The sequence below is a fragment of the Pterocles gutturalis genome, unplaced genomic scaffold (genome assembly GCF_000699245.1).
Source record: "Pterocles gutturalis isolate BGI_N339 unplaced genomic scaffold, ASM69924v1 scaffold12019, whole genome shotgun sequence".
NCBI lineage: Eukaryota > Metazoa > Chordata > Aves > Pterocliformes > Pteroclidae > Pterocles > Pterocles gutturalis.
The window spans coordinates 30728-53989 of record NW_010133509.1 but is presented as its reverse complement, the minus strand read 5'-3'; the positions used below and the strand labels follow the sequence as shown (position 1 = coordinate 53989).

Genomic DNA, 23262 nt, shown 5'->3' with positions numbered 1-23262 from the left:
AACCTTTACTGGCACCACAGTTTACGTTTTAATGAAAGACATCTTGTTTTACAGTTATTATGCTGTGCTATAAGATCCCAGAAAGGAATCCAGTTAAGTAACAGCAACTTAAATGGCATAGAAAATACTTGTTTGCCCTTGAGATAGTAATCTTTTCTACTAATGAAAGCACTGATTAATATCTCTCATAGAGGTGAAATTTGCATTGCAGAATTACTGAGGGAGCAAAAAAGAGGTAATTTTATTTTAAAACATATATACCATTATTGTTGTGGGCATCAGAAGGCACACACTTGCTACTGTCCAGATTAAAAGTTTCTAACATACTCAGAATACTCCAAATTTCCATCATACTACCCTCATTCTAATAACACTACAGAGGACGAGTACAACAGACCACAGCCTTTTTACAGGGGCATGTTAACACAGTGCTGATGGCACAAATGTAACCAATGGTAAATTACCTTTGAAAGGTCCCCAGCCTCCAAATAGAAGCAGATAACAAACACGTTCCATGTAACCCAAAGGACCAGCCAGACAGCGTACTGCAGGGAGGAAGAGAGAAACAGTACATTAATAATTACACTATCAGCTGAGTTAAACTTAGTTCATTAGACCATTAGTTCAATCCAAGACAAAACCAGACTATAAATGTGGTGCATATGAATAAAAATATTAGATATAAAAGAGAATCAAGAATAAATTCTTCCCTTTCACAGATACAATCTAGAGTGACCTACTGAGTACTCAGTCACACCAGAAAACCTGTATCTGAGAAAACATTTAATAGATCTGACACTTGGATTTGAGACTAATCTCTTATAATTGTTCAAATGGGGAATATTGCAATACCAATGATATATGAGAAGTGCAGAGCTGTTTATGTAAATGGTTATTCACATATAACTTACTAGGTAACATGATTGAAGTAGGCACTGGATTCTGCAACACTGGATTTAGTCTCAAGAAACTAAACCTATATATATAGCCTCAAGAAAATAAACCATATATGTAGGTTATTTTGCAGTATTCCCCAAAAATATGGAGGGATTTAGTCATGACAGCTGCCTCTATCAATAGATTTTGTGACATTCCAAAGCATGGTTTATAATTCAGCACCCACAGGGGTAGACCGTATTTTAAACTGACAATTTGTTTTTTTTTTGTTTTGTGTGAGTAATGGAGTACGTTTTCTTTCCTTCTGTCCACTACTTTGCCTTTTTTTTTTTTTTTTTTCATACTTGTAAGACATTACATGTTAGGTCTGTATAATAAGGTTTGACCCGTTGTTGCTACTCTTATCTAATGTTTGTGCTTGAGAACTTCCCTTGACAAATTATTCCATCATCTAATAAACATTAGGATCTACAACTGTTTTTCTAATGGCTGTTGTAGCTATTCTCTAGTTGTTCACAATCCAATTCTGCATGTTTGCTAATTTCATTCTACAGACCCATGGCACTGCATGTGCGTGAAAAACAACAGAGACACAATACTATTCTCTACCTGTTACAGCTGAGGGCTATTTCCTCCTTTTATATCACCAACCCATTTCTCTCAATTATTTACAGACTCACTCCTCTTGTTTTATGGTCTTTTTTTCCAAATTGTACTGATTACATTTTGTTAAACTACTTTTTCCAAATTAGGAAACACTGTTTTCTGCACACCTCTGTATTATATCACTTCTGAACAAGCAGAGAATATTTCAAACTGCATACTATCTATCCATTACAAAAAATATATGACAAACCATAGTCTATCATGAATGACAAACTCATTCTCTAAATTCAGTAACAACCTGTGTAGGATTCTTCTTGAATTTATCTGGGAAGTGCTGTTTTGTCTATCATTCAACAAGCAATGTCCTACTTAATCTTCTAGATAGTGTGAAAATAATACAATTCTGTTCTTTCTCAGGAGATCTAAAGACCACATCCAACATGAGAAAAATTTGGGCCTGTTCCGATTTCTTATTTTTATAGATAACCGAATATTTGCCAGCCAGCCTAGCTATTAGGTAGACCATGTATAGATTTTAAAGAATTAAGATAAATACTGATTGATGTCATGAAAGCTAACAAAGTTTTAAAGGTTCAAATTGCTTCACACAGAAGCAAATTTAGGTAATTTAAAGCATACAGATTACATATATTTTACAGGACAGCTCTGTCTGGTCCATAGATTTGGTCACAGACCATAGATTTATTTAGGTCAGGAGGGACCCTCTGGAGGTCATTTGGTCCAATCACTGCTCAAAGCATGACCAGCACAGATCAAGTTGTACACAGATTTGTCCAGTTGAGGTCTGAGTATCTTCAGCAATGGAGAGCTCATGGACTCTCTAAGAGACATCTACTCTTTGAGCATAGGCTGCTCATAAAACTTTGGAATGTAGGAACTTAATTCATATGCATGGTCTTAACACACTCTGGGCTTTTTTTTAAACCCAACTCTGAGACATTAAGTATATTGAGCATTTCATTTTCCTGTAGCTTGCTCATGGTACACCTGGCTTTGCATGTAACACAGAGTATTACAACTACCAGAACAAGCGAAGGAAACACTAATTTAGATTCAATAACCTTACATTAATTTAGATTCAATAACTTTAATTTGGCATTTTTTTTTCTAACTTTGTCGCATTTAACTTGCCAGTTTTTGCCAATTATTGTAATACTTCAATGCTATATACTAGTATACATGTACTCTGACAGAGTTAATGCAAGTATTCCTTCTGACACAAGAAGATAATTGGATTACTTATAACGAAAATTCTCGATACTGCATTTAGACTGGTTCTCCAAAGAAATGAGACTTAAGCAGTAACATCCATAGGAGAGTTTGTTCCCTTGAAATAACTTCTATGCTCCTGAACGATTTTAAGGAAACTGGACAAAAGACTAGAAGATTCAAAGATATTTTTTCACAAAACTTTCAGGAAAATAGGCCTACAAATGGGAAGAGACACTCTATTAAGTCTTCATACAGCAAAAGACTTACAAGATCATCTTTTATCAGTCAACACGAAGGGGTAAAAATGTGGGAAAGAGCCAGTGGAAACTAGGTTTCATTAGATTGGCTGTTCATGGCATAACTTGTCACATCGCATGTAAGCAACAGCTGATTAAAAGGTTCCCTGTGCACAGCACATCCAGCAAAACATACCAAGGCACTTTGGAGCTGCTTCTCCTGGCGGAGAGCCTTATGCTTACATGAAGAATTGAAACTTCTCTTTTCTGTTGTCTAGTCTATCACCAGAAACATGACAAATTTATCTGACCTTTAGATACACTCTTTTAACAAACATCTGCTGTTATTGGACTACAGATAAGGTTTAAAAATGTCTTTAAAAAGTATGTTTTAAACTGCTTCCTTTTGAAATGTTATATTAAGTGTTTGCTGCCTGAATTCTGTGGATAAACACTGAGTATAATTATCTTGAAATACAAGGATGCTTCTGCTTCCCACTGCTTCTTATTTCAGATGCTTCAGATCTAGCACATCTCTTATCTCTGGATCACATGGCGTCATAAATGCCTCTTGTTGTCTATGTGCTTCAGTAAATTGTTGCGGAAATTCAGCTCTGAAGGTCTGTGTCAATGAACAGATCTCTCTGGTACTCTCTATTATATGTATCTAATTAGAAACACATTTTATAAGAGTTCTTCAAAGGTTTATAGCTGTATTTTTCTCTCATATGTGGGAGTTCAATGACAGAAACCACCACAGTGCTACAGCAGTCACATATCAACAAGACAAGAACCTTGATGAACACACACTTGACCAAGCAGGAGATACTGACAGGAGGCATAGCAATGACAACACAGCTTATTATTTTTATGGAAATCCACACTGGAAAGAGGTATAACTGGAAAGCTAAGACTGAAGATTTAAATACTTACTATTTTGCGAAGTTGTAGCAAATCAGTAAAAGTTTCTTTTTTTTTTCGTAAGATACATTAGATAAATACAGCTCTTATGTGGTATAATAGGCTTAACATTCTTCAAGTAAACATAAATTTATAACCCTCTACAAAGAATTATGAGAAGAATTACCTACTTTCTGATTTATTAAATCTGTGTAGTTACAGGATTGAAAATTTGCTATGAATCATCACAAATTAATATAGGATGTCTTTTTTCTTGGGGAATGGGAGACTCAAATATTAAAATATATATAACAGTATTAAGAATCCATACATCCCTCTTCACACTTCTCTCAAAGTTGGCTAAGTCACATTATATCCATTTTACTGAAGGTCAAAGAAATTAAATGGCTAGACTTAATTCCACAGAGCACACGAACCAAAGGTGCAGGTAGTACACTACTGCCTTTGATATAAACCTGGTAACCAGAACTCACATCTAATGCTATTGTTACTTTGCCTGAAGGAGAAATACATCACATACCTTTTGAGTATAAATAGTGATCAACTCTGACAGCTATGAGCATTTTAAATTATTTTAAAGCACTTTTTCACAGAACATTACATGGTATTTCTCTTGCTCTCAAATTATTTTTGGATACGTGAGTCCATTGTAACCAAATTTGACTGAGGGATACAAGGGCTTCAGGCCTACAAGATATTATCTTGTGCAATTCAAAACAATTGAATTGTTGTCATTAGTGATTTGCTACTTATTTTCTTTTTAGAAGTGTACACAATTTTCATTTCAGATTCTTCCAAATCTGAAAATATTGTGCCCTGTCCATTTTTGTGAGTTTTTGTTTCTAAAGCGAATGTGAATTGATTTTTTACAATCTATTTTCGAGTTATTGGACTTTTCTGTCTCAAACTGCAATGACAGTCTAGTTTGTCTGCTTGTGTTTATCAGGGAATTTTTTAACCCTTTGGCACTGTGAGTCCTTGTCTCGTCAGCCTTTCATCACTCACAAATGTATATCTATTTTCTCCTTCCCATTCCTCCTTCAGGTAAATATTCTTTCTGAAATTTCACTTCCTTTATGTTACACTTTAATAATTAGTGTCGTCTGCCAAAACTGACTGAAAGCGGCTGAACTGTCAAGTGCATCAGAACTGGTCACTACCAAAGAGTAAATTACTGTTGGATTGGTTTTTCACTCCTGAGGAATCACTGCTTGCAGATATTGAGCAAGTGCTGCTTAAAATTTCTTCCCAGAGGCTTCTATGCACCCGGTGGCTATGTATCAACTTTCAAGCTCCTTGGGCTAAGTTATGAACCCTGATTTTATACAGGAGAATATTAACTCTATTTTCCCTTTGATTTGTGTGGGAAGGATTCATAAGCATAAAAGGCAAGAAGAAAGCTGGGGCACATTCTGGTCAGCTCACAAATGGATGAAGGGAAAGCCCAGAGCCCAGCACATCGCTATGACGTGTCGTCACCCCTCAATCTATTTATAGCCAGGGAGTTATAGCTCAAGTGGGACTCACTTGGCTCCTTTTTTCTTTTGGCTTCTTTGGTTTTGTTTCCATTTTCTTATGTGCCGGTATTACGTTGGACTCAGAATGCACAACAGAGATTTACTTTTTTTTCTGAATACATATCTTCCACTCCTTCTGCATAAGAGAAGGTGGATTTCTACAGAGCACATTACTGCAGGAATGGTATCCATCTGCCCACATTTAGACATCTGCAATGCAGATATCCTCCTCTAAGCAGCATCTAGATTTCCATCACAGTCAACTGAGAGGAAAAGGTACTTTCAGGGCTCGGTTCATTCCTCAGTGGCTGACAGAGGTCACACCACCCTTGCTGTTTCAAAAGCTAAATTCCTCCAAGGCACAATTCCCAATGTCACAGAGCCCATTAAAAATCTTGTACTGATGACACAGAAAATACGACAGTAACACTGCACTATGCAGATCTGCACTCTTTTTTTCCACATAAACAAAAAGAACAAAGCAATTTAAACGTCACCAGTGTAAAATATCATAGAATCACAGAACTACAGAATAGTTCGGGTTCGAAAGGATCTTAAAGATCACCTAGTTCCAACTCCCCTGCCATGGGCAGAGACACCTTCCACCAGACCAGGTTGCTCAAAGCCCCATCCAACCTGGCCTTGAACACCTCCAGGGATGGGGCATCCACAGCTTCCCTGGGCAACCTGTTCCAGTGCCTCACCACCCTCATAGTGAAGAATTTCTTCCTTATATCTAGTCTAAATCTGCCCTCTTTCAGTTTAAAACCATTACCCCTCATCTTATCATGACACTCCCTGATAAAGAATGTCTCCCATCTCTCCTGCAAGCCCCCTTTAAATACTGGAAGGCTGCTATAAAGTCTCCCTGGAGTCTTCTCTTCTCCAACAACCCCAACTGTCTCAGCCTGTCCTCACAGGGGAGGTGCTCCAGCCCTCTGACCATCTTTGTGGCTCTCCTCTGAACTCGCTCTAACAGGTCCAAGTCCTTCTTGTGCCGAGGACTCCAGAGCTGGACACAGTACTCCAGGTGGGGTCTCACAAGAGCGGAGTAGAGGGAGAGAATCACCTCCCTCGACCTATTGGTCATGCCTCCTTTTGATGCAGCCCAGGATATGGTTGGCTTTCTGGGCCACAAGCGCACATTGCCAGCTCATGTTCAGGTTCTCATCTAACCATCAACCAGCCCCCTCCTCAGGGCTCTTCTCAATCCATTCTCTGCCCAGCCTGTATTTGTGCTTGGGATTGCCCCAACTCATGTGCAGGACCTTGCACTTGGACTTGTTGAACTTCGTGAGGTTGGCATAGGTCCACCTCTTGAGCCTGGCCAGGTCCCTCTGGATGCCATCCCTTCCCTCCAGCGTGTCAACGGCACCACACAGCTTGGTATGGTCAGCAAACTTGCTGAGGGTGCACTCGCTCCCACTGTCCATGTCGCCAACACAGATGTTAAACAACAACGGTCCTAACACTGACCCCTGTGGAACACCACTCATCACTAGTCTTCACCTGGACATCAAGCCATTGACCACAATTCTTTGAGTGCAATCATCCAGCCAATTCCTTATCCACCGAGTGGTCCATCCATCAAATCCATGTCTCTCCAATTTAGAGACAAGGATGTCATGTGGGACAGCGTCAAATGCTTTGCACAACTCCAGGTAGATTACGTTAGTTGCTCCTCCCTTGTTCACCAATGCTGTAACGCCACCGTAGAAAGACACCAAATTTGTTCAGGCGCGATTTGCCCTTAGTGAATCCATGTTGGCTGTCACCAATCACCTTCTTATTTTCCATGTGCCTTAGCATAGTTTCCAGGAGGATCTCCTCCACAACCTTGCCAAGCACAGAGGTGAGACTGACTAGCCTGTAGTTCCCTGGGTCTTTCTTTTGCCCCCTTTCCAGTCAGTTTCCTCTTTTCCACTCATCCCTGATACAAGCCCCTGGTTAGTAGCTCACCTCTCTCCAGTGAGTGAGTCAGGTCGGCAAATGGATGCCTCTGTACCTTTCAGAAGAGAGCTACCTACTACTATCACCTGTCACCTTTTCTTAGTTGCGCTGGTTGTTATACAGGGAACAGATCAGGCTGTAGAGCAAAGAAGCAGCTCTGCAAGGGCACCCCGGGATTTAGGGGAAGCCTCTTCCTCCTGCTGGTCCTTGCTATTGCAAGCTTCCATTCTTCTGCACTATTGGCCCCCCTCCCTTCTGTGTGTGCCGGTGGAGGAGTTTTTGGCTGTTTAGCCAAAAATGAGTCCACAGCAGACTGCACTTGGAACCAGCTACCTAACTCCTAATCCTCCCTGATGCGCTGCAGCCTTCTCTGCCTCCTGCAGCTCAGCCACCTCCTGCTGGAGCTCCTCAACCTGGCCAAAACTGCAGGCAGTTCACCACCTGTCCCTTCCCCAGGAAAATGGTCTGGGCACTTCCTGCAGTCAGAGGTCTGCACTGTTTCCTCTCCCTTCAGCAGCTCCATCTGGGTGGAGGCATCAGCCACTGTTGGGTAGACAGTGCAGACCCCCCAGCCAGAGCTGCAGCCTTTGTCCTCAGATGGGCGCCCACCATTCTGCCTCGAGCGCCAGGTAGGATGAGTGCCCTTTACCTGTGAAGGGGGTCAAATAACAGTGCCCAGTTACTGGGTTTTGTGTACCTCAAGTCTCCCACTCGGCCAGTGCAATGCCTCTCCTTCAAAGAGGTGCCCTCCCTGTGCGCCCTGCCGTGTGAACTGCCGCGACACGCCCTGTTTGCCCACCTGATGGCAGGGCTCCTGGTCTCTGGTGCTCCCCAGGGCTGCCTTTTGTGAGATTGGGGGGTGGCCGTCTTTACTGCTGTCCCTGCCCATGCCACATCAACTGTCCTCAAGAGAGCTGCCGGTTCCTGGTGGGTCTCTGTGCTCCCCTGTGGTTTCCCTGGCCCAGGACACCCCTGTATGCTCCAATCCCCTGCTCTGCGGCAGGATGTGCATACACCGGAGCTGGTTGCCTCTGTGAGTGACTGCGAGACCTCAAAGGACTGTTGAGGAGACATCTTCTGAGAACTACTGTCTCTTGTATCCTACACACACTGATGGTCCATTAAAGCTTAAGCCTAAATCATTCATTTGTTCATTTTCTGTTTCTTGGATTCACAGCTCTTTAGGTTTTAGTGGAAAAGACTGGGAGAAGTGCTAACATGGCAGCTGCATTTGGGTACTGCATTACTTTCATTTGTTTTTCAGCTTCTGTTTCAGTGCCCAGCTGTACCATCTCAAAATATTATTACCCTAAACACTAAATGACAAACCTCCATTTCAAGAGCCCATGAACAACGCAGCAGACATATCGGCCCATTCATACAGCTTTCATACAAAAGATACACAATATTTTCTCAGTGTAGTCACTCTATTCATAATAAATAATTATTTCCTTTCATATGATGCTATAAGGGTGAATGACCAAAACGTAAAGGCAAGCATACAGAAATACATAATTTACATTTTACTATTGTTCAGTCAATCTACTATGTTACACTAGGGTGTTCCAGATATTCTTTATCACCAAATGAAGTATTCCGTAACTAAGGATTTACTTTAAAAAGAGTTTTTTTTTTTTTTTTTAAGACAATATTTCTGCCATTCTTCTTACAAATGGGGAGCAAAGAAATTTTCTTCTTATCTCAAATTCTTTTCTTCTTGGGGATTTTTTTTTTAAGATTTTTTCTGCATCCGTATGTTAAAGCTTATGACCTTTTTAACAAAAGTGAATTTTATGTACTAAAGAAAGTAAGGTAAAGCAGAAATTTTAACAGGACATATTTACTGTCTCTTTTTGACTTAGCAGTAGAGACTGAATTGGTTTGGCTTCACTCATCATTCCATTCCTATATTTCTTTTGATCACATCTTTGTTGTGAAACATTAACCAGCAGGAAGAAACTTCAAATATCTGAATACTCAATTTACTGCAACACAGTACATATCCACTCAGCTGCAGACATATACATACACATGCATATATTCACAGATGGAAGATTTCCTCATGTTATTTTCCAATTTTTTTTCATCATTCTTTCTTTTATTTGTGAAAGAGATCATAAAGTTTCTCAAAATAGAAATGACTAATTAAATGTAAGTAACAGAAAAATGATATACAGATAATTCTCACCTAAACAGAGCTCAAAATGCTTTCTTTGTATGGGAATTCTAGTAATATCTCTGTTTTTCAAGACATAACATGAGGTGCTCAGGCAACAGCAAACCTTAAAATAGTGCTGTTTTGATCCTCTTCTACCTCTCTGCTTCAATTCCAACAGGAATCTACCAGGATCTACCTCAAGAGCTACTAGCACTAGAAATCAATGCTGTACAAGATCTGAAAACTTGAAATCACGGCTTTCAAATGGCATTATTTTTTGAGCTATTAAATTCCTGTTATAGTTGGTGCACAAAAAAAATTATGATTTTGGAGGTCATTTGGTTCTTCAGTGCAAGGGCTAGAAATATTTTGAAATAATTTTTTCAAACCCTGCCTTCTAGACCATTCTTAAGACACTAAGCATTTCAAACCCTGTATTTCTTCAGCATTCATACATAGTGATCAGTGTAGAAATTGCATTCACAGGAATTCAAGCTGTGTTCTATGGATATTTTTTATTATTAAATCTTAGGAATTGTTGCTGTAAAATTTCACTGTAACTTGTAGCACTACAGAACATTTTACAGATGAATTACCAATGAAAATGAAACACGAACAAGATCACTGGCTACTATAAACTGCTACTGCTTTATCCAAGGCTTCACTTAGAGTGACTCATACTGTGGAATGAATGCGCTGCAAAAAAAATCCCACACATTTAGCACAAAAGTGATAGGTGGAAGAACGGTTCTGTATGTACAGGTCTGCTTCAATTGTTAAGAAATATTTGGGAAAATGCTCAAGAATAGACCGTGTAATTGCTCTTCTGCAGGACATGTGAATAGCCCGTTAGAAAGAAATGGTGTTGCTCTCTCTCTGCCGTTGCCCAGTCTGGGGACTACCACCCTACCAAGAGGTTCCACTGACAGCAGCAGTTCTTGAGAGTGGTCCAACAAGCCTCACTGACCGCCCAACCCCTCTGAAAGGTAGCAGTGCTTCTCCATGTGGACTCTGTGCTATGCTCACCCTGCCACATGCTTGCATTTTACCCAGGGTAAACCAGCCTCACCACCTGAAGACCACTTCTCTAGGTCCTTATCAATGTCAGGAAGCCCTAGGGGGAGTCTACTTATTCTGCTGAGTGACCACACCTGGGTGGGAACTTTGCCTCTCCCTCCTGCTTGAACTGGACAATGAACAGCCAGGAAGGCAAGGTGGTTTTGTCCAGATAAAATAAACATAAGAAACATATTCTTGCTGTAATCTAATGAAAAGGGCTTCTCACTGGAAAGGTGGGAAGCCATAATTTGCTTCAGACATCAGCATATTGGTGGAGCTACACATGTATTGACTGTTTCCTTGGTGTCTCTGACATTTTCGGAAACACCCAAAAAGGAAAATCTTGATTATAAGTTAGTCATTGCACAGTTTATTTTAATGGAGTTTTTAGTAGCTGTGCCCATTTAAATTCCCTATTAAAAATACAAATCAGGACACTCAGAATTCTTTCAGTGTTCATTTTTAACAGAATGCAAAAAAAAAATAAAATCAATAGATACTGTTGCTAGGAACAGTAGTCTACTGACATTTATCTAGATACTTTTACTGATGCCTCAGTATTTGAGTGCCAACTGCAACTATTTATAAAGGGAATCCATCTCCCTCAGTGAATGCATCAAATTTCTTGCTAAAACTAAGCAATCTTAAAGATCCTAACAATAGGATCTTTTTGATAAATTGAGAGGTTTGTATTCAGATTCCCAGGCATTGTTTTTTTTCCTTTAATTTTCTTTGACTTAACTCCTTAACAGTCAAAGCTATGGGAAGCCTGACCATTGAGTTCACAGGGCTTTGATTCTGGTCCCCGGTGTTTATATTCCAAAGGAGATTCCATTGAAGCTAAAGACATATTTGTCATAGGAAAAATAAGTGAGGACCATCTGGTGCTTTCTTACCTCTCTCTGAAGTGGAAAAAAAAGTCTCTAAAGCACAAATTTTCAAAAATTCCTAAGACCACTCAAAAATTTTGGCAAAATATGGGAGGTGGTTAAGATACTAGGAGAGTTCGTGTTTCAGGTTTGGGGAACAGAGCACACAAACTTTCAAAGTCACTGGTTGGCAGCTCTGTTTTGGGAGGTTCGTGGCCGTTTTAAAAGTACCAGTCAACTGGAAAGGTCAATTCCCATTCTTTGGAGATAACAAACATACATATGCTGGATGTGCAGAGTGTCTCTTTAAATAAAGAGATCCCAACTAGCACAGCTGTTTAAAGCCAACTGTACTACGGAGCCAGACTGAATTTTATTTAGCAGGCTAATACAGTTGGGGTGGATGGAGCCAAATTCTAGAGGCACAAAAACTAGCTTCATGAAACTGTATGGCAAGCACAGGGTTAGACACAAATTCCTTGTATAGGGGATGCATACCTGTGAGATTGTCACCACACCCACATGAGTGTGACTGACTGACACTAATGAGTCACAGGGAGGGGAGGGAGGAAGGCAAAGAACACAATTCCCCTTCCGTTATTCCCTTCTGGTACATCCAATTGTCAAGATGAATATATTTTAACACAACATGTTCAGTCAATCAATATCTGACTTTACTCAAATCACCAGAATACATTACACTTTGTTTATGGGATAAATTATGGTCTTCCTCAGGAAGGTTTGTACCTCACTCTACGTGCATGTTTGGCTCTGTATTATTGAGGAAACAAAGAAAAACCAGTGTATCTTAGGGAAACTGTCTTTTCCTTCACCTTCAGCTTGCACCAAAAAAACATTAGCTAAAAGTATTGCATGCAATAGTTTCTTCCAGTTCTGAGAATAAAATGGTGATGTAATCAGGTAATTTTGTGGACAAGCCCTCTTAATAAACATAGATTTGCTAATTCTATTTTCCTAAATGTGATACAATCAAAGAATAGCATAATGTCCCTTACTCATGCTTTTGAGGCTCTTTCATTCATGACATAACCTCCAAATCCTTCTTTTTTGGTAAAATTATGGTAATTGCATTTCTCTGATTGTATCTGATTTTTTTTTTCTCTGAAAGTACCTGGCGCTTTTCACCATTGGATATCTTCAGTACTCTAAATAATGCTTTCTCTCTCCTTCCTCTGGAACTCCATTTTGCATCTCAGTTTTGGGTGAGAGCATGTGCCCCCTTTTTTTTTTTAACTGGGAAAGGTTATCATTACTATTTCCTTTACGGTTAACCTTCTTTTCTCAAGTACCTTCTAGATCAAGCATTCTTAAAAAGTTATTTATAACATAAAAATAAAACAGGAGACATTTTCAAAGACCATCCAGGAGTAAGTCTGGCATCTCTGTAACTACAGATGCAAAAACTTGGGACATTTAATCGTTAAGACATCACTGACTGGGAAGTCTGCCACCAACATCCACACTTGATGCACATACATTGTATTTTGGCTCTCTGCAGCTATGCCCATCTGCTCCAGTGGCATGGTGCCCGCTTATCAGCTAGTTGGACAGTTTCAGTACACAGAGGTGCCAAATAAAGGTTTTACATGGGTAGCCTGTATAACCCTGAAAGTGCCATTTCTTTTGTAGGAAGAAATGCTAGTGCTGAGATACTAATAGGGTAAATCTTTACGCCTTTTTTTTTTTTTTTTTTCACTCACTGAAGATGGGTTTTGCCAAAACCATTTTTACATCTCTTTTACAAAGAAAGATATGGTACTGGTAGTCAAAGGGGAAAAAAAGCAGTATCTACAGATAGAACACTGATGAACAAAGACATTATGAGATAAAATTCAGAGAGCATGGCAGGTTAGGACTATAGCTTAAGTATTGTGCATTGTATGTCACTAATTCAAAGGAAAAAAAAATACGCAAAAATGCAACCTCACCTCATTTTATACATTTTGAAAAAAGGAAAGTTTTGCAAATGCAGGAAGTGGATCCCACTAGGAGGAATTCAAACAGATTATTATATGGCAATACATAGCTGAGATGTTTTAGATAGCCCTAGTTTGTCCTACAGAGATGACATACCATTCCTACAGAAACTTAATGAACATTTTTTTTTCAGTTTGTATCACTAGTCTAGTCAATCTTTTAATTAAAAACCATATTATTTTAAGAACGCATGAGTCAAGGTCACAAACTTCCATGGAGACCATAACTGTGTCAGAACTAACAACTACAATAGAATAAAATTGGATCTACATTTAACGGTAAAAGAAGAAGTTGCAGCTATTTGGAATGTGAACCTTCAATCACAGAATAGTCTCTGGTAAAAACATCACATTATTTCTTTAGGCGTTAAAAAAGTTTGCCATTTTCACATTCTCACGAGGAATTTAATGGAAAATGCTTCATGGAAACATTACTTATTGCCTGTGATGAAACAAACTAACAAAACCAGTAAAAAGCACTGAATACGAGGTGAAAGCAGCTAGTTAAAATAGTTCTGACAAGAAACATTTACACCTTCAGAAGATAATTTTCTACAACAAACTAGTGATTAATGGAAGACTTAAAGGCTTGGCAACTTCTTGGAAAAGAGTTATGAAAAAAACCCGAAACCTTTAGAGTACAGTATTCTAGAGCTCTTGTCAATCATTAAAATATGTGGATAGTGTAGAATACCAAATTAAGATATAGCTACAGTTTTGTTTGGATGTATCACCTGAAAACAACCATTGTTCAGCATATATATTATTTCAAGGTAAGGTTAGACTACATATTCTCTTTATAGCAGCCCTAACTCAGCAAATTGGAATCTAAGGAGATTATTGAACCTTTAAATTAAATAGGTCTTTAAAATTTTTTTTGAGAATTACATGGTGAGCGAATGAAACTGACCTGAAAGGTACAAGATGCATATGAATTTGTCATATATCATTAAAACAAACAATTACAACGCATTTTCTGATAAAACAACATTAGGAGATATAGCAAATGCAGTCAAGAAACCCAACGGTATGACTATAGGGTTAGAACACTGTCTTGAAACATAAGATTACACAACTTTGCTTTGCTTTGCAAGGGGTCTTGGATGAAATTATTTTCAGGGGCTCCTCCCAATCCAGTTTTTCCTTCAATTCTTTGATTCTTACAGATCTTTCCTGGCAATATGACCCTATGCACAGCTCAGATGGAAGAAAAATAACCATTATTTTGATAAACACTCAGTGGTACAGAGACCCTTTCCCAGCACTTTTCATAAAAAAAAAAAAAAAAAAAAAAAAAAAGCAAGTTTTTGAAAGGGTGATAGCTCAACAAATTATAAGGAGTTAAGAAAAGTCAAGAGTGAGGGAATAAACAGCTGATACCTCAAATAGGGTGGGAATATATCCAGATGTCAAGATGTTATTTGATGACATTAGTAATGAGAGGCATGGTAGCTCCCACATTGTGGCAGAAGAGGCATGTGACTTTCATTGCAGTAACCTAGCTTGCCATGCAAAATCTGAGCACCACTGAGCCAAGAAGTTTTGCCAGTGCCCCCAGCATTGCCACATCAGAGAGAGTGTGATGACAGTTTTATGACAGGAGACAACAGCATGACAGACTGGTAACTTTGCTTGGAAAAGCAATGGGTTTTTGAAGAGACAGGACTGAATTATTCCAAATTCTGTAAGGTATAATGAAAATTGAAAAGGTTTCTCCTACTCTCCAGTTCCATTCCAGAGTGGTAGATCAAATACATACCCCACCCAGTATGTGGAAATAAGTACTGAAACACCCAGCAGGAAAATACTGTCATTTTTTAATTGCTGTTGCCTTGAGATCAACAGGATAACTTTGTGACCATTGAAAAAATGTGTAACTATGCAAGCTAAAGTTCATGCTTATATTTCATGCTTGAATTAAGTTAGAATATGCTGCTGTCCTTATTGCTTGGATGTTTCAGAAATAATTTCCTGTCCAAGCAGAATAATGTATTTCATGCAAAGAAAAAAAAAAAAAAAAAAAAAGATGCTTCCAAGCATCCAAAGGAAATTTAAGTAAAATACTGGAAAATTAATAAAAGTGACAATGAGAAGTTACCCATGTTAATTTACATCAACATCCAATTATTTTTATGTATGAGAGCAGAAGTTCAGTGGATGCTGCTGTTTAATATTTATTTTTACCTTCATCACTCAGTCTAGCTTTCTGCTTTATTTACCAAGTATCATCCACATTCAGTTTATCGAATTTTCTTAGGCTAGCTGACTTGCTGCAGTTTCTGAGTACTTCTTAAGCACGTATTACCTTCCATGACCCTTGCTGGGCAGGGTAATAGTTATTAGTCCCGTGTTAGAGATGAAAAATTTCTGCTGCAAATGAGTATGGGGCTCTGAAGGCAACCATATTATTTATTACAAGTGAGGGAAACCCATGTTGTGCACTAATAAGGAGAAGCTCACTTTGATCACACAATTAAAGACTGTAGCGTAATTCAAAAACACAGGTGGCTAAATAAAGGTCACAGAGGTAGCTTCAGTTCTGGAACTTTCTCAGTCTTGGCTGCTGTCTTTGCAGCTCTAATCAACTCTTGTTCCAGTGCATGTAAAAGTGAGTGTGTAGTTATTTTCACAACTGTTCTTATAGTGTGGATAGTGGGAGTCATGTAGTCAGGTAGCCACAGTTAATAACACGTGATGAGCAGTCTCCTCCATATGAGCTGATTACAGCAAGAGGATATTGCTCTTTTAGCTCCCAAGTAAGCCTTCTGTTAATACATAGGTATAAATGCTTCTATCTTGTTTAAAGGAAACATTGAGATCAAAAAGAAACCCTAGAACACTATTACAGGGAGGTGCTGATCTACATGTGAGCAATCAGAGACCCTCACCCTCTCAGAACAGATCTGTGCCAATCAAGGTAAAAAAATCACAGAAGCTAACACCCCACCCGCCACAATTATACAGGCTAGAGGCTTCTGCACTCTGCCCTCCTCCCTTTCCCCACATTGAACGATGGCTTCATTCCTCTCCACACAACTGGTGCAAAGATAGGATGGTCTCTTTTGTTCTCCATCCCTCACAGGTGCCAATTGCTTGAGCCAGGAGAGGCACAGGCAGAGTAAGGGCCCACACAGCCCCTAGGGTTCATCCGTCTGTTCAGCATGAGCAGAGCCTGCTCCCTCAGCACTGCAGCTCAGTTGTGGGATGGAAGGCTGCACACTGGCTCTCCTGCCTAGAGTTTGCTGCCATACCCTAATTTGAAATCACTGCCCATTCAAACAAAGCTAGATGAATTGGCAGTCAGGACAAATGACAGCCTGAAATGATGCCCTGTGGCAACTCTTCCCTCTTTCTTTCCGTGTCAAATGTCATATTGACATTGCAAAAAAAGAATTATTAGAAATCAGTAGTGTAATAGCTATAAAAAAAATCCATTGATCATTGACTTTTTTTTTGTTTTTAATTCCATTTATCTAAATGATCAGAAAGGCTGAGTTGCTTTAACTGTAAAATAATAAATAGACTTATGCAAAACTTTAGTTTGAAGGGCTTAACTGCAGCCCACTCATAAAAGTGGTTAAATATCAAGATCCTGTAATGGAAAATGCTAGACATCTTTACATGTAAACACTTATTGCCAAACCTGAATACTATTATGCAAATCATTAAATATATACAGCAATTTCCCTTCCCCTATCCTCCATTAGAACTTCAGCTGTTGAGTAAATGCAATTCTGGGATATCACTAATATCCAGCAGAGATGTCCCCATTCTTTAACGATACTTCAAAAGAAACAGGGTCCCATAGAAAAGCTCTGCTGTCCTTTTGTCTACAAGATATTTCAGTGGATTACCCAAATCTTGCTGCTTTTTGCTGGTCATCTCTCCTCATTGTTAGAAATTCTTTTGCCCTCATTCCTTCATTGCTGACATCCCATAGCAATCAGGAGAATTTCCAAAGCAAGGAGGGTGAGGAAGACAAGAATATTAATACTGCAAAGAGAGTTAAAGTCTCAAACCAGAAAGGAGTGCGTGAAAGGTTAGGTAAATAAGTTGATGTTCAAATACATAAGCCACAAGAGGTCACTGGAGAACACAGTCACATCTTTGAGGCACAAAAAGAGTAACTTCACTGACAGAAGAGATAATTCTAAATGTAGACAGGATCTATGTCACACATAAGTACTTGGGAACAAAAGCCAGAAAGATAAGTATAAAACTCCAAGGGGGGAAAAAAAAAAAAAAAGAAGAAAAATGTCAGAGTATCATTATCAGGTCAGCAGTGGTCAGCAAGAAATTAGAGTTGGAGCATTAAGAAAACTTCTGTGGCAGTTGGATTCTGTCCCAGAAGAATAATGATATGGCAAGAAAGATAAAAGAAAATTAGCTTATCTTTGCAACCTCCCAGCTGCAGGACCACACCTCCATAGAAAAGCAATGGAAGTAACCGCAAGGCAGTCTGGCATTAAAAGACGGAAATCTAGAATACCCATAGACTTTTCACATAGATTTAGCTATAAAATTAGGAAACCAACTCTCCCCCACCAGACAGAATTGGTCCAAAGGAATTGGAAAGTCTTGGCTTAGCGGTATCAACACAGATTCATCTCAGGGCTTATGCAAACACTCATTGCTTTAACTGGACTGAGTAGCAGAAGGCAGACCTAGGAAGAGGGGAATCCTTAGAAATTTCTGTTCTTTCTCATTACTGAACACTAGGTTGTCTCAACCAACCTCAGGTGACATTTCCCTGGGGGTAAATGGATGGAGAGAAAAGGACAGTGCACCCTAGTCCTCTGCCCAGCTCCAAAATTTGCAGTGTCTTTAGCTGAATTAATTCTGTGGCAACCTTGTCTGCTCCCAGTTTAACTGAGAATCTATTGTCATGATGGCATTCTTTGGGGCTCATTTTGGAACAAAAGGCTGGAGAAAGCAGACAAAGAATCACAAGGGGCTGTTGTGCAGCTTGGATATCCAGCTCACGTTCCCTATTTACCCCAGAGCTATTATTTTAAGTATGTTGACGTTTTTGCCTGCTAAAGGTACATTAGGAAGCAATGAAGTGGATCTTTTTTTCAGCCATCCCATGGGATGCTCTTGCAGAAGATTCAAACTAATAAATGGCGAGTCTTATAGAAGGTCTCAAGTGCAGATTGCAGATGTGATCCCCTGACTCTCACCGGAAAGAAGCCGGACGCTGGTCTGTACAATTGTTTTGATTCAGCAGGGATTTCTGTCTTAATACCTTATTTTGTTGTGGAAACTGAAAGATCACTATACATAAGCCTGCAGAAATCAAGCCTTAAAAAACTTGCAGTGCAACATTTTTACTGACAAAAGAAAGATAAGGAAGCATCTGCCTAACTAAAGGAAAGTCCTGAATCTTTGTCTTAAGGAACATTTTAGTCCCCTAAATTCTTGTCTCTGGCATGAATTGCATTGTTCAGAATCCCTTCTCAAAATGATCTGTAGCCAGCATGTATAAATCCCTGCTATGACAGATTGGGTGAGAATATCTGTTCGGTGTGGCAAGTCTGCAGCTCCTTCCCATATGCCTTTTGATACCCAACCCATTCCAAACATTGTGGATTTGGCATAGCAGCAAAGAAATCACAGGAAGTCAAAGGAAAGAGTCAATGTGCTGTCCAGCAAATTCATAACCTTTTGTATGATTAGTTTGCTTCCTTCACTGTCTATATGTTAGAAAGCAAGTAAGAAAAGTATCCTAAACTGGATATTTAAAGTACAGCATGTCTGGGATGCAGAGATGTAATTAACATATAATGCTGTAAGAGTTAGCATTATGCCTAACTTTCTCATTTTACACTAATTCTTAGGAAAAGAAGGCTTGGGTTCATTTAGTTTCAGAACTGGAAGACACCAAGACTATTATCCACATAGTCATATTTTTAAAAGTTATATCACAAGGGTTGTAGCACCTCCACAGACAAACATTTACTAAAGAACAGTTCTATGAAAACCAGTCTTGACTTGGAAATAGCTATGACAACCATTGTATTTCTAAATGGCAGTTTATCAAGAGGATTGTTCATTCCCAAGCAACGCACAGTAGAGCTGCTCTAACCCTTTCAGTAACAGACACCTAACAGGAACCTATTATGCAATATAAGTAACACTTCTTTCTGATTCTTGAACTGATGATCAGTTGTGAAAGATGTATGTAAAAGGTCAGTTGTCTAATGGTTAAAATGCATTTTTTTAAGGTTAACTACCCTTTATCTGATAAGATCATTCTTATTGCAGAATAAATGCTAAGTCAATTTATGGATGGACAAGAGTAGCCTCTGTAATTCTGAAGACTTCAAATCAGGGCCTAGAAGTCTAAGACAAAACAAAGAAAAAAAATACATTCAGATAGAAAAACAATTAATAACACAAAATAACATTGGAGATTTGATCCCAGCATAAAAAAGTACATTTCTATTCCTGCTAGTTACATATTATCCTCAAGTGGGAAAGCTGCATAACCAATTTAGATGCCTCTAGTAAAAAAGGGATGCTGTTTTACTCAAAGAGACCTCCTATGATGACATTTTAAGCTGTAATCAGCATTTTCTAGCCAGAAGAACAAACTTCAAAACTTTAATAAATTCTAAATGTGCATACGGCACTGCGAGAATAAAAGGAGAAAATCAGAGTTCTGTCTTTCCGATAACAACAAAGGAATTTAGCTCCACTGCTCAAATAAGGGTTCATTTTTGTTCTTAATGGAAATGTTTGAGACCAGGAAGGGGAAAATGTATCTAACTACATTATACGACTGCTGTTAGATCACCAGTATAAATGCTACTTCATTGCTATGTTATACTCCTTTTCAGTTAATGTGATTTAAAAATAATTATAGATACCACTATGAAGTTCCTATTCCAATGTTATTTATGAGGATATTTTTGTTTTAGTTCAAATTAATTCTGAATGATGCAATGAAAACTGTGCAAATATACCCAGCAAGTAATCCAAACATCACCTGAGCAGGCAGTCAAATTCAAATATCAACCTAACACCACTTCCATTCAAGGTTGACTTTACAACTGAACTCATGTCTTTAATTTTTTGATTCTGTTGTCAGACATACTGTTGAAATATTTTTTTAGCTTGTTGTAGCTTTGCTGTATTCCAAGAATAGCTTTACACTTGTCAGTTGTTGCTTCTGTCTGGTATATTTAGAGATTTCCCAGTAGTATGAGATTTCCTGCCTTGTGTTGCTATCCTAAGAAAGATCAGGTAAGCAGTCCTGGTTTTCCCTGGCATAGTAACTACTTTTTTTTCTTTTTTCTTTTTTTTCTTTTCATAAATGATATCTGCTTATTTTCTTCTTTTAATTTCCTTACAAAAAACATCTATAGTCTTATCTTTAAACTCCTGTTGCTTTGTAGCCAAATGTCTGAGAAACTTTGATGGCTTTATTGACTCCATTTGCAAGCATAGGAATCAGAAAAAAATGTCATATTTTCCAACAGATTCCACAAATTAAAACAAAAACAAAATCAAAAAATCACCTCAGCATCATGTTATCATATTTACTGACAGAAACTTTTAAATCCTTTTCGAATGCCAGCAAAGGTTACTGATCTGAAAGGATTTTTGACGAGCATTAAAATGTTTGCAGTTATTTCAACTGCAACCCGTCTTGCTCTAGTGTTAGCTCAGGAATCAAGAACTTCAGTTCATGGTGTCTGTTCTGTTCCTAGAGTATACAGCTCTAAGCAAAATCACAAGTTCATGGATTTCTGGGAATCAGAGACGCAACAATTCTGCTGTGTTTACACTGGAAAGTAAAACTGGATACCTGTAGACTACGAACTCCACTGTGCTGGGGTTTTCCCCACACATTTATCCTTTTCCTTTCACTTTTAGCAATATTGTTACATATTGTCTGACTTTCCACATACAGTTTAACTGGCTCAGGAACCAGCTCTCTCTGTATCTGTGACGACTGTTTCTACCTTTATAACAGATCCTCACCACCCACACAAGCAGTCACTTGTTTTGTTTAATTTCTTATCCCTCAGTATTTTCCCCTGTGTCACCCAAATGTGTTAATAATTAAACCTGACTCACATTTCACTGGTTTCAAGGGCTAAAAATTAGAGACACAATGCTACACTTTATCATGACTTCCCTGCAACGTTCTAATTTCTTAATGACGTATACTGGAGTTGCTGTGGAACCTGTTTACTAATGTTTACACTCTCTCTGTGTGCATGCCATACGTTACTCCTGCATGTCCATTTGTGTTTCCCCTTTAGAAAGCTCCACACAGTTAAAAATTTGACAGCACTTTTGCTACATGATAAGTAGAAAAGTACTAAGCTGCCACTGAAAACATTTATCCAGCACACTCAGAAATTTCACACTGGATTCTAAGATTTCAGGAGGACAAATCAAAGATTTCTTAACCATTTCTCTTCTGTGACAGGATCAATCTGCTTAACTTCAGTTAACGACATTAAACGAAGGAATCCTGGGGTTGTCATCAGGTAATATGTACATGGGCAGAAATCTTCTACAGTTCTTTGAGATCTAATACTCTAATCTAGCATGATTAATTTAATCCTCATTCGAATATACATGTAATGATAAATGACTAACTTCTAGCAAAGGCCATTGGAGTCAGGGGAACTTAAGTACTCGCTAAACATGAGATACCAGTCTGAACAAAATGCAATGTTAAATACAATCCTATGGAAGAATGAACTTTGTGTTTTGGATTTGTTCAATATAATAAGTACCTAACAGACAGACAGTACCCATCAAAACTGAATTCCTTTACCAGTGCTTGCAATGATGTTACAAAGTCTCCTGTATAAAAAAAACAGACTAAGAAGAAGAAAAAAGAAAAAAAAAAAAAAGAAAAAGAGATGAAATACAGCGGTTAAAAAAACTTCCTAAAACAGCAGATTATGCTGGAAGAAAGACATGATCTCTGTCTCCATGTATTTCTTTATAGAAATATAACCTAATTTTCTCAGTTTTAAAATGTTAATAATGTAAAATACTTGCAAGGCACTCAGAAACTACAATAGTGAGTGCTGTAAAAATACCTTTTTTTTGATTAGATTATATGTGTCAGATAGGCCAAAGACAGAAATATTTGATTACAGAAAATTTACATATATTAACATTGTAACTAAACTATTTTTTCACCTATTGGCCTAGGATGAGGTACACAGCAGATTATAATGCAGATGCTAACACAGATGTCGACTACAGTATGCTTGTGTCTGTTCAGTGGATAAAAAACATGATTTAATTTTCTAATGCTATTTTTTTTATGAGAATTAAAACCATGTCATAAAAACAAAAAGCAAGACCTCAGCTAAGTTCTGCATCTGCAATATAATGAGATTTTAAAAGGGAGGAAGGTATTGACAAAATAGATACTGATTGTTTTCAGGGTCTCATAGAATTACTCTTACAATTATGCTGTTGATTTGTTGTTGTTATTTCTTTTCATTTACTATGGGGGAAAAAGCATCCTATCAGTGCTACTTTCAGCCCTTAACACCAAATTCTTAGGTGGCACAGTCAGTAGTGAAAGCAATAGCTTCCCACGTATTTACAGCAGGGCTATAATCCAGACAAGGATTATAAATCCTCACGTCTGCTGGCCTGTGAAAACTGTGTGATCTTTTAGTGATGTCCTGCATCTGACACAGGCTAGATGTTTAACAACTTGTATGGCATCTAATGTGTCATCTTGTTAGAAAAGCAGACAAAGCTGAAAAGACACTTACCTGTAAGCTCTTAATAAACTATTCCATACTATTGTATCTCCTTCCAATAATTGTATTCTGG

General features: G+C 38.4%; 1 protein-coding gene across 1 annotated transcript in view; it reads right to left on the bottom strand.

The window, feature by feature from the left end:
- Nucleotides 1-464: 464 nt before the first annotated feature.
- LOC104467482 (sodium/potassium-transporting ATPase subunit beta-1-interacting protein 2-like) overlaps nucleotides 465-23262 on the bottom strand; it is a gene marked incomplete at both ends in the record, with an annotated part of 52647 nt that continues 29849 nt past the window's right edge. The window contains 1 exon segment of the mRNA XM_010081269.1: nucleotides 465-545. Within this exon segment, the coding sequence (XP_010079571.1) occupies nucleotides 465-545 (81 nt within the window).